Here is a 13,205-nt window from a genome sequence, read left to right on the forward strand (position 1 = left end):
CAAAAGTGGTTAACCGCAGCGATATTGTCGATTGGCCTTCGACAACAAATTCTGCCAACTGCCTGCTGCAGCATCAAATGCAGCTATGTCAAGTGCACGGTGAGTGTTGGCAGATTGGCGGTTAGAACATGAAAGCTTTTCAGAATTATTTGTAATTAAATTTTAGTTTGAACTATTTATTCTATGCAAATAGCGCTGAAATTTAATTAAGTTTTCATATTTTTCGATTTTCGATGCATTTATGAATATTAATTTATTATTTTGATACCCTGAACAAGCTATGGTAAGTATGCAACGAAGTTGGCATTACCCTGAATGGAATGTCGCTCATCCTATAAAATATATATATTGTATAAATGATAAGCATGACGCGCTGAGTCGATAAATCCATGTCCGTTTGTCTGTCCGTGCGTCTGTATATACGCCAACTAGCCCCACACATTTTACGTACTTTTCTCTTTAAGAAGCTACTCATTTGTCAGAACCGTCGATATCGGACCACTATAGCATATAGCTGTGATATAAGCTGCACAATCGGTATCAAGTGTTTGTAAGGAAAACTTTTTCATTTGACAAGATATCTTCACCAAAATTGGTATGGATTGTTGCCAAAGCTATCGGTGCAAACTCCTAAAACATTGTTGTTATTAGACCACTTTAGCATATAGCTGCCATACAAACTGAACGATCAAAAGCAAGTTATTGTATAGCAACTTTTTTATATGTGATGGGTATTATAGCTTCGATGCAGCCGAATTTAACGTTTATTCTTATTTTTATTGTTTTCGTAAACAAGTTATGACATTTTTGTTATTGTTTTTGTAATTTCAATGGCATTTTAATTGCATAGTTCAAGTTTTGCTTTGCAAATTGCATTTAAAAGTGTGGTTTTCCTAGTTTATTTAATTGCCAGACCGTCAACAGACCTAAATCATCTCACACAGGCAAATACACACACACACACTTACCTTCGGTGCATTCGCAGTGCGAATCCAAGTACGTTATCACCGGCGCGGTGGCGTGGCGTGCGCCCAGCAGACGCGCTCGTATCAGACCCTCACGGCTGGGGGCGCGCAATATCTTCACCTTCGGGTAGGCGCTGAAGTAGTCTTCCAGCTGTTGTTTGGTGTGTGCTGCAACAACAACAATAATAACAGATATTGGCATATCAAAAGTCGGCAGCAGAGAAGAGCGCAGAATATGCAAAAGCAAAAAGCTAAAAAGCATGCATAATTAAATTGTAAATTGCTTGGTGAGCCTGCTCAGTTCGCTTGGCGGCATGCGCGCACACAAAACGTTGCATTTAAATGCAAAGCATGCGCGCATGTGCCGTGCAGCATATTATCAGCAGTTTAAAAAATGATTATAAAGTGCATACGCGCATGTTTTATAGCAGTCAATATGTATGTGCAACATGTTGCAACTTACGCATATCGGAGAAATCGTCGACCAGTATAATTTCGTTGATCAAATGCGGCGGCGAGCGATCCAACACAGAGTGCACTGTACGCAACAGCACCGACCACGCCTCATTGTGGAAACAGATAATGACATCGGTGGCGGGTAGATTTTCTAAATAGCGATTTGGCTCCTTGCACCTGTGCCGATGGGAAAACATTTTTTAGTTACTTATAAATAATAAAATAAAATTGTTGCTGTTTTTGCTATTCATAAAGTGGCAGGAGGTTTGCACCTTGGTCGTATAATAATGCGTTGGAACAAATGTTCGCACTGTACGTGTGATTTTTATGCAAATTGATTTGGCAACACTGAGAGAATTAATTACACAGTTCATAAATATTGACAGAGAGAGTGGAAGAGTTAGAGTTTTATATCAGGCTAGTCTCAATTTTTTGGTTCTTAAGTTTGTTTTTGTGTTAGGATCCCATTTACTGCGCTCACGTGAGTCCAATATAAAGAAGTAAGGTATGACTTTAACGGTAATAGTCACGTGTACATGACAGCCGCAATGCGACAGATATAATTAAATAAAATTTAACGGTATTTTAATACAAAGTGTATGGCAAGTTAGGGTATGGACTATAAAAAGTTTATAACTTCAGTTTACTAGGTCTGCAACGTTGACTTTTAACCGTCCAGAACGATTAGAAATGATTATGTTATGTTGTTAGCAGCTAAGGGAGTTAAGGTATAACAAAATGAAACAAAATACTTTCTATAAGAGAGTTGTTATCGAAAATTCACTAAAATAGCGTAGAAAATAGACTACATAATCCGAAATTGCAAGAATCCGATCAAGTCTTTTTCTCGACTCTCAAGTTTGTCGTAACTCTTTGTTTGACCAATCGTAAACAATAGCCATTCTCTACGTGATTTATGATATAAATTATCAGCTTGGCCAGAAACTAGGTGCTTAGCCTTGCCATTTAAAAATAACAGCTCCAAAAAGAATTGGTTGTGCACTCCTGCCTTTTCGCGTTATTTATCCGCTTTGTAACCCACATAATTGGTTTAGTTTCACTAGTCTATCTATTCTTTATTAACAGCTATAAGATAACCTTTGTTAAGTACTTTTAATTTGTAACCCTTTGTTCTCTTTTTTTCTAACAACTGCCAGCTTTATGCGGAATACTGTTAACTAACAACTATTTAACTTAAATATTTTATTGGAAATATATTTTTGCTTACCATGCATCTCGTGGATCTGGCAATGTTCGATGCACAGATATCATATCGGATACATATTGATTAAATGCATTATTCGTCCAACCATCATCGACGGCCTTCTTCATTTCTACGGTCATATTGGTGGGTAAAACAACGGGTTTACCCATTTCACCGGGCGCATCCTTAGCCGGCGAAGGCGGTACGAGTACGCCTTTGTCTGAAAATAAGCAAAATATCAAATTCAGGTTAATAAAAAAAATGAAAGGATATTTTAGAGATATAATACTCAGAAATATCTCTATAATGAAATAAATTTAGCCTAAAATTAGGAAATCTTTTTTCTTAGCAAATTCACCAACCTCAAATTCTTTATATCCAAATGTTTATTTTTTTTTTGTTTATTGATTTATAAAATATGCTGGTTTAAAGGTTTAATAACATTTAAGAGGGTTATATCAAACATTTAAAAATAATTAAAATTAAGATGATGATTTAGAGGCCTGCTATTAGGCGCGAGCATTATTTTAGCAAAGTCTCCCACCAGCACAATTCTTAACTTTACATTTTAATACTCTTTAGTAAATTTTTAATGATAAATCTATTACATAAACAGTTAAATTATCTGTTAGGAATGTATTATCCCTAAAACCACTTCGAAATGAATGCACCAAAGCAGTAAGAATACAACACATGCGCTTTAAAGAAGACCTAGACACAATTGATTGCTGCAGCAGCATCGATATGACGAATGGAACGTGATACCAGTGAACCACGTGCAAAAAGAAACTGCAATTCTAAACAACCGCACACAAATGCACACTTGACGGGTGTAAGTAAATCCCTCATGGCAGCATTTATCCCGCAAACAAACGAAAAATATGTACGAGCTCAGCAAAAGCAGAAAACTTAAAGGATCAAAGCAAAGGAAGGATGTAGAAAGACTGTTGCATGCAATGCATTTTGCTGGACCAAGCGAGAGAAGAGCAAGGCAAACGCGCACACATACACACAAGCATAGAAATAGATTTTAGCACAATTCACTAGTTCTAAATAAATATATATGTGTATGTGCCGTTATGTGTGCGACTGTCGGCATGTGCGCGTCGCTGCAAGGATGCAAATATTGCCAATGGCAAGCGCTGAGCAGCGCAAACATCAATACAATTTCAATCCATTTAGAAGAACAACAGCAAAACACAAATGGAAACACGAATGCACACATGCAGCCACACACACACACACAAATACATTGATGAGATATGTGAAGGAGCCAAGCGTGAATTCAACATGTCTGCCATTGACGGCGCAACATGGCAGGATATTTGAAAGGTTATTTCAAAGTTTTCGCAATGCATTCAAGCGCAATGGCGGCAGCAGGGGAGACTGAGGCGAGTAGGCAAAACGTATGAATGTGGTGCAGAGAAAAGTAAAAGTTGCGAAGTGTGCGTCAAAAGAGAATTTGTATAATGGAAAGTGAAAAGTTTCAATAAATTAAAGTAAGTTGGACTGATTTTTGTTGTAGCAAGGTCTTTGGAACAATCTAATACAATAATGAAAAGATATTGCAATTTTAATATGCAAATGGAAATATATGTAACTATTAAAAAAATATCTAGTACAGCGCCACCTAGCGGATAAATTATTTTCTTTTAAAATACAATCGAAAAGCAGGGGAAGCAAACATTTGTGAAGCTTGGCAATATTTGTATAAAAACTATACAGATTTTAGAGAGAACCACCGGTGATAAACTCAAACAGAAGGCAGCTTCATAAGTAAACTAACGCTACAAGTTTAAATGGAGGGAGAGCCGAGGCAAAGAATTCAAGTTCATTAAAAATAAAGAAAACTAAAAAAAAAACTTTAACTTCGACTGCATCGAAGCAAAAATACCCTTCACAGGATAATTCTTCGGAAGTTGTACCGTTGCCTTAGACAATAAACCATGCAAAATTTGTTGAAGGTATGGTATCTCGTCAAATAAAACAGTTTCATACTAGGACTGGACTTGGGTGTTAAAATTTCGTGGTATATTAACTCTGTTCCGCGTATAAAAATGTTCTACGACCAATAAATCACGTGATCATATAGTTAACAATACGTCGAAACACACTAAATGATCGTTAGTGAGATTAAGTCGGATTAAATACTTTGAAGACGCCCGAAAAGATCTTTCATTGTCGCTCTTTGTTATAGATTATTTTTAATAGCAGATCAGGCGATAATGAAAATTTCCAGGTAATCCTTACAATTTTTCACAACAGGCTTTATTCTAACAGTTAAAGTTGTAACTTAAAATAAAGGTTATTAGGAGTGATCGTAGTTAATCGTTTACGAAGTTAAGCTTTTAAGTAAACAACTTTGCTTAATCGCACCAACTTGCGGCCAAAAAAATATTCCGAAAGTTAAGGAATTCAATTAAAATGCTTTAAGAATCCAATTTCTTTGTGGCATTCAGAGAATATACAACCTTAGTGGCACTATGTATACATCCAGTACAAGACAGATGGCAGATCGCTTATACATTATATATATATATCAGCTAATACTGTACGTCGATCTTATCTGGATAATAATACGTGATGAGAAGATCGCTGGAACAAGGGTTGCAGTGAAGCAAGTTAATACTTTGGATAATAGTCATATTTTAAATATATTTATACGAGTATCTCTGTTGCGCTACAAAATCTGATGAGCACGTCACTATAATAAAGCTGCTGAAGAAAAATACACAGTCACGTTATAGGTAAGAGTGGTTTAAGAAGTATCACTGCACAGCTTCAAATCCTTTTTTACATATAACCGGAAACAAATTTTCTATAGATCTACAATCTCATATCTACACAGAGTTTATTTCACAGAATTTTTTTTAAAGCTTTTACATAAGTCACGAAGAGACATTGAGTAGAAATATGCGAATACCTTCCATTTTTCAGCCACCACTACTGTGGAATATAGCAAAGCAAGTAAGAAAAACTGAAAAATTGCCAAAAGGCTGATACTTTTTATGCAATTTGCTTGTAAAGACATTCAATACAATTTGTTGACTGCCATCACAAATACTAAAACTGACACATGTATAGGAGCAAAGCAACAAAAAAAAAAACCGCTGCCACATTTTTGCATACATAACAGTTCGGACGCTTGTGTGATGAATACTTATTTGCTTTCATTTTTTTCCTTCTCCATTTTTTAATAGGACTTTCATGAATGCTCGGCTATTTGTCAATGTCAAGTCAGCTCGGTTGTTCTTTTTACTAGCATAAAGCAAAAGAAGCAAAACTTTATAGACACAAAACGAATATAGCGGCTTTGCAGTAGTATAAAGCAATAAAAGCAAACACGCACACAGTTGCATTTTCGCCTGTCATTTTTGGCTTTTCTGCAATTTTTTATTTGTTTTTCACTTTATACTCTCGCTTTCGTTCGAACATTTTCACATATTATGGCCTTTGCAAGCGCTCGTTTGATACTTCTGCGACTTGTGTTGACCAATTTTTGCTATTGTTTGCAGATTTACTTTACATGCTGCCATCCATCATAGTATTATTTTTTTTTTTTTGCACTATTAACACGTAATTTTTGTTGCTTTTTGAAATATAATTTAGTAAAAAATATATTATTCATGCATATCGAATGAATATATGAAGAGCTTCTACAAACTCATACGTATAGCTTCTAAGTTGTTCCGCTAGTAGCGCAGATATATTGTGTTTGGTCTTTTGCGCCGCTATGACAGTTAGTGGCATATTTGTAGCATACCCTTAGGCGCCACTGAGATAGTTTAGGAGCTCGGTTGTTCTTTGAGTGATTTTTGCCCCACATTTGTTGCAAATGAGTTTTGTTATTTATGATATTTGTTGCATACAACAATGCAATACAGTTTATTTGTATATATGTATGTGTAGTATACCAATTTATACAACTGTAGTTACGTATTTGTGTGTGTAAGTGCTAAGGAACTGTTTTTATAATGAGATAGTGTTATATTTACGTAGAAGGATTTAAAAAATGTTTGACACATTGATGAACTGATACATTTAAATACAAATAGCAAGTTCCATATTGAATATTGTATAAGAACACTGAAATGACCTTTTCATTAAAATGTTGCCTACAATTCGGCGAGAAGGCATTTTAGCAAAGTCACACGCCAGTATATAACTAGTTATTAAAAGTTGACCTGCTGAGAAGGTCTTACAAATATGTTCCCAACCGTTGATAACGGACCACTATAGCATATAGCAGTCATACAAAATGAATGATCAAAATCATGTCATACAAATCGACCGAGCAAAATCAAGAGGAAGGTCTTCATAAAAAGATATTTGAGTACTAATTTTCAAAATGCGTGACTACTAATTGTATGCTTTGCAAATAAAGTAGCTCACCCTCAATTGAAATTTCTTAGCAGTACGCTCCAAATATATTTCCTTATCGCTTAATTCACTTTCAATTTATGCAGCCAACTTTTACTATCATTTTCAGCCAACAAATTAACACTCTGTGCCCCACTACAGCAGCAACAACTACCTTTAAATATATTCATAAATTAATGCAATCAATTGTATACTTTAACATATTGAAACGATTCTATAGAAATAAAGCGCACATATTTCATTTAATCCTCATCAAATTGGTTGCAAACAATGAAAATAGTAAAAATTACGAAATAAAGAAAAATAAACACACGAAAATATTAAATATGTTAAAAAAAGTTATGTGACAATAAAGTCTGTTGCATGCAAGCATGCAAGCAGAGCAATAAAAAAGGATTAACTGGCATAAAGGATTTGGCGACGGAAAAAGTATGCAAGGATGGGCAACAGATAAAGCGTAAATTTATATTTAATAACAGTTATATGTGGTTAGAAGCGAGAGTAAAATCATAAAAATGTCTATATGGAAAAGTATGTGATTGTACTTTTGTATATAAAGTTATGTATCCATGTGTGCATGTATGTACGTATTGCAAAAAGTTGCTTATTTCGTAGCACAAATCCGCTTAAAAGCTTAAAGGACATTTTATGAATAGTCTGAGCTGCTATTTTATGCGTGCAGTTAATTTTCTATTCATATTTAACTTTTTTGTGTGGTGGAAATCATAAGGAGATAATATCGGCATGTGGGAAGGATAGAAGGAATTACTTTATTTAATGTTTGAATGTTCATATTGTACATACAACCGTCTGTGCGGAAGAAAGATATTATATACATATATTATACATAATATATATATATATATAAACACATATGTACATTAGGTTAAACAAAAAAAGAACAATTTTCAAATGCCGATCGTTCAGTTTGTATGGCAGCTATATGGTATATTGGTCCGATATAGGTGGTTCTGACAAATGAGCAGCTTCTTGGTTAGAAAAGCGCGTGTGCAAAATTCCAGATTGATATCTTAAAAACTGAAGGACTAGTTTACGTATATACAGACGGATGGACGGAAAACTTAATATATCCTGTTCAGAGTATAACAATCAAAGTAGGATAAAACGAATTGGAAACGATAGATAAAATGATAAATATGAAAGGCAAAATAATTTACAGGCAATCTTAGGTCGCGAAGAGCAAAAGAAAAGGCAGGCTTGAATTTTTAGGGGTTAAAAACGATTTATCTTGATTTCCGGCAAAACTACAAGTTCTATGAAAAAACGTTATGTGGCAAGGTTGTAGGCTTTGAATACAACTTTTTCATTCACAGCTTTTTCACATAACCTTAAAATTTATGTGAAAAATGCAAATAACCAATTTTTTGGGTTTTTATTTTTATATTTTACATGTGTTTTATTTGAACACACAAATTCGATATAAGTTTAGTTATTGGCTCACCCTAAAGTGCTTGTGCATAAACTGCGCTCAAATAGAATTTTATCAGGAATTTGTTGCTTGCTGTCTGCCACAATGAGGCGCAACAGTGTGCAAGTTGTGAAGCACGCAGTCGTACGCATGCAAGCAACAACAAAAAATATGGCAATACCATAAATTGCAAATTCACCAGCATAAATTCGTAAGTTCGAAAATAAAATAAATATTGCGTAGAACAGCAGTAAATTGAATGGTGTAGAAAAGTTGAATAGCGGCAAAATTTGAATGGTAATAAAATATGGAAAATCAATGAATTCATGATGCACACATATACACACAAATATACAAAAATATATAAATATGCATATATATACGCAACACCATTATATAATTTATGAGTTTATAACTGTAGTGCGCACTCACACATTCGTTCGACGAAATTGTGCCGAGGTAATGCTTTTAGTTTGGTAGTTAGAATGATAGAGATTGGTGGGTTGAGTGGGAAAATGCTGAAATGCCAGTTTCGAGTTCATTTGCGTTATTTATGCTTTTGTTTCACGCATTTCTATGGTTTATTGTTTGCTGTTATTTTTGCCATAGCACATTTTTGTGCGCTCATAAAAGCATTGTTTCCGAAATAAAACAATCGCCCAGCGAATGAAGTGTGTTTTTGGAGCAGTTATCGAATGTGGTTGGCAAGCAATATATATTGAGGTATATTAATTGTAGGTATGAGTACCCTCACGGTGCGCCACTTAGTGATTGTTGAGCTGTCAGGAGAGTTCAAAGTGCTTTGCGGACTAATAATTTCAGCTAAAGTTGCAAACAATTGCAAGTGGGAAGGAAATAAATTAATGCAAAATTGGCATAAAATTAATGAAAATGCTTTACAATATGGGTTAGTAGAGTTTGGATATGTAATAATGATAGTTCAACTGGACGCTTGTTGAATTGACACGCAGAAATGCAACAATATCTATAACAGATTGTTGTCTATGGTATAGCATGCGTGTCTATTATAGATTTTTGAGGAGTTACGGATCTTAATTAACAATATTCCAAATTCTCTGTATCAGTTCGCTGGAGTTAATTTCACATTTACTAGATCTGCGCGATATAGTCATACACTTGTTGTAACAGTTATATACAACCCTCTTTTGAGCTGAGTTAATTGATCGATGTCATCTAACGGTATGTTCATGAAACGAGCTGTTTCTGTGCTGTCGGACCACAGCGACAGGGTTGCTACATAATTACGTTTCCAAAGCCACAATCTAGTCTGTGTAGTGGTAATATAACCTGCCTGTCTGTCTGTATATACGGCAACTACTTCCTCAGTTTTAGAGATATGGGTATGAAATTTTGTACACGTGCTTTTCTCCCAAAAAACCTGCTCGTTTGTCGGAACTGCCGATATCGGATCAATTTAGCATATAACTGTTATACAAGCTAAACGATCAAGTACTTGTATGGAAAACTTTTTCATTTGACGTGATATCTTTACGAAATTTGCCGAGCGTTATTTTCCAAGACAACGGTGCAATCTCTGAAGAAATTGTTCAGATCGGATCACTATGGTATATAGCTGCCATATAAACTGACCAGTTCAAATCAAGTTTTTAAGAAATCTTTTGTAAATATTTTTGAAGCGTATTATAGCTTTGGTGCAACTGAAGTTAACTATTTTTCTTGTTTATTGACTTTTCGGTCTGACAGATGGCTCTAGGTAGTAAAGTCTACTTAGCATACTATATAAATAAATATTCTCTAGTTCTATGAATACCATTTTTATGCTTACTCCATTACCCGAAACTTTTTTTTCACAAAAATCCCATAAATTATATAATTTATATACAAATATTAACTTTGTAAATTGCATTATTCTCTCTTCACTGTACAAAATACGTTCTTGACCTAACAACACTTTTAGCGAATTGTTGTTTCTGCGCATTGCAATCAGCGCGCCCAATGCAATTTACTGCAATCAGTTATCAAGCAATTAGCTGCAACGCTGATTTTGCTAAATTTCAGATTTTTCTGCCATACTTTTTTCTGCATTCTACTTTACTTTTTATTGCACTTAATTTGCCACACAGCCATTCATTATGGCTGCCAATATTGCGAGCAGCTTGCAACGCCTAAAAAAATGGCTGTCTGTGTACACCAATGCACACTTAGTGGGTGGAGTCTTCATACATACATAAATTTTAGTATATTTGGACATTCAATAATTCTGTTTGATATATGGCATGACACACACTTACTTATTCGCCTGCAGCGCTGGCGCACGCTTAGAGTTATAAATGTGGCTGATGGCAGAGAATGCGTTTTATTGTTGCCACACAAATTGTTGGCAGCAAAAAACAAAGCATACTGCGAACAAAGGCTCGTGCTTTTGGAGTAAAGCAGCAAAATTATGTGCGTAATTCACATAGAATTATGTGAGACACCCTGCTACCCCTCAGACTACAATAGATAATGCGTAAATAGCGACTGTGAAGGCGAGCAGCATTGCAACTAGTTTAGCGGTTTCAGTTTAACCCACGGAACTTTTCTATGAAAGAGCGAATCGGTTCCATTGTTCCATAAAATTTTGCGCTTGAAAACAAAAAAATAATGATTTTAATGGCCTTGCGAAATGGTGTAGATGTGGTGGTTAGAATCAAAACAGAAAAGTTTGTGTACAGCGGGACGCCGTATCCTTTGCATTGAAGCTAACGAACGCATGAATCATTCATGAATATTTCATCTCAGTACGCCAAGAGTCAATACATACCACTAGTGTTGCCATTTTTCGGTACTACTGTGTGGTATACTAAAGCAGACGTAATGAGAAATGTATAAGCCATTCCTGCGACAGTCGGTTCTACCTAAACGGAACGAACACGGATTTTTGTTCGGTCAAAGACTGTCAACTCGCCAGAATTTTGACGCTACAACAACAGCAACAGAAATATATAAGATATTTCCGTACTTTGCAGTCTGAAATACTAATGGTTAGCAAGCTTACCTATAATGAATTTGAGAGCTGAAGACTTTTTTCAAAACCACGAAGCTTCAAAAATAACAGTGACTGTCTAAGCTCAACTATATAGAAAAGATTTGTCTGAACTTCTGAACTTTTTTCAATTACCCGAGCAATTTTTCAAGGCTTTGTATTCAAGAAACTTCAAAACAAGAAATAGTTCTGATTTAAATCTCCTCATATGTTTAGTATCGAAAACATTGTATATGGCGGACCTAATTACAAAAGCACAGAATATATATTTCAGTATCAACAGGGGCCTCGATATAATTGCCTAAGCGACAAACGAATTATGGTATAGCTAATGCTTGCCTATGACAAAATAAGTTCAAAAGTCAGAACTTTAACTAATTCAGTGGTCTTAATAGATTCCTGTTGCGACGCTGCATGAAATAACATTTACAAATCGCTGAACGGTTGCGAAGGGAACGGCAAAGCAAATTTGCTTAAAAATATATATGGGGACTGCAATGGACTAAGCAACTGGAAAATTCTAAAATGCTTAAAACACCTGTATCGTCAGATATCAGCAGATTGCAGCGGAAAAAGTTCTAAAATAGTCATAACACTAAATCTTATACATTAAGAGAATGCTACCTGAAAAAATCGAGAGGCTACACATAACGTAACATTCTGTTAGCTGAGCATATAGCCTTAGGTTTAATATAATATTTTTTTATGATGAAAATTTCTCGGAAACTCTGAACTCGCTTCGATCTTTAACCAAGCACAGTAATTTTGTATTAAAGTTTCCAGCAACAGCTAGCAAAGAACAAGCCTAACCTCAATTGCGATCTCATCAGCACGAGTAACAGAGAGAGAGAGAGAGAGAGAGAGGGAGATAGAGAGAGAGAGAAAGAGAGAGAGAGAGATAGAGAGCGAGAGAGAAAGATGTTTTTGCCATTAAAGTTACTTGCGTTTACCGTTAACTTAGCTGGGCTAAAATTTTTTAAGGAAGATTTTAACATTACCTAACGAAAAATGAATTTAAGAAAAAATTAAAACAACCAAGCTGTAGCTTTACTTTGAAAAGTGCAGCTGGAACACAGTTTCAAGATATCCAACCTCTTCAGCCATCGCTTAAATGCTTCTCTTATAAATTTTCCTCTTCATAAAGTGGAATATTCTAAATCCAATCGTAAGAACACAGACATTTCGTGTTTAAGAACTCGGCGTGCCGTTTCGTTTCTTGGCACTAAAAATGCCTAAATTGATGCTAGAATTCTTGCCTTCGTCAATAAATAGCATAATTAAAGGCAAGAATGTGCCAGCAACTATTTAAGAACGGATTCTCAAAATCATTTGTCTGCTTAATTGCCTCAGCTGGCTATAAACGCTCGTAAATCAGCGTCGCACGTATACATTGACAACAACAATAACAATAAAAACGAATAGTCAAATTAAAAGTTACAACTAGAAATAAATAAAAATGCAAAATGCTATAAAGAAAGCAACAACAACAAGCACAAGCACACATTTGAGTACAACTAACAAGCAACAGTCGGCAATAACAATATATTTGGTGTTGTTGTACATGTACTGTATGTACATATGTATGTATGCGTTTAGTGATTTGCAACATTACATTCATGCCAACAACAACAACCACAACAGTAACAGCAACAATCATTTTGCACTTCACTGCCACATCATTGGCAAGCAAGTGCCGCCGCAAGTACAAGGTGGCATGTGACAGGCACAGTGGCTGGCTGAGGCTCGAGCGCGCAACTGAAATGT

General features: G+C 35.3%; 1 protein-coding gene across 4 annotated transcripts in view; it reads right to left on the reverse strand.

The window, feature by feature from the left end:
• Pgant9 (polypeptide N-acetylgalactosaminyltransferase 9) overlaps positions 1 to 13,205 on the reverse strand; it is a 193,447-nt gene that overhangs the window by 65,305 nt on the left and 114,937 nt on the right. For all 4 annotated transcript variants that reach the window (XM_036375293.2, XM_070108611.1, XM_036375290.2 and 1 more), the window contains 3 exons: positions 2,650 to 2,845; positions 1,429 to 1,598; positions 969 to 1,133 (listed from right to left, as the gene is read on the reverse strand). In XM_036375293.2, the coding sequence (XP_036231186.2) occupies positions 969 to 1,133; positions 1,429 to 1,598; positions 2,650 to 2,845 (531 nt within the window). The remainder of the gene's footprint in view (positions 1 to 968; positions 1,134 to 1,428; positions 1,599 to 2,649; positions 2,846 to 13,205) is intronic.

Source organism: Bactrocera oleae, chromosome 4 (genome assembly GCF_042242935.1).
Source record: "Bactrocera oleae isolate idBacOlea1 chromosome 4, idBacOlea1, whole genome shotgun sequence".
In the NCBI taxonomy this organism is placed as follows: Eukaryota; Metazoa; Arthropoda; class Insecta; order Diptera; family Tephritidae; genus Bactrocera; species Bactrocera oleae.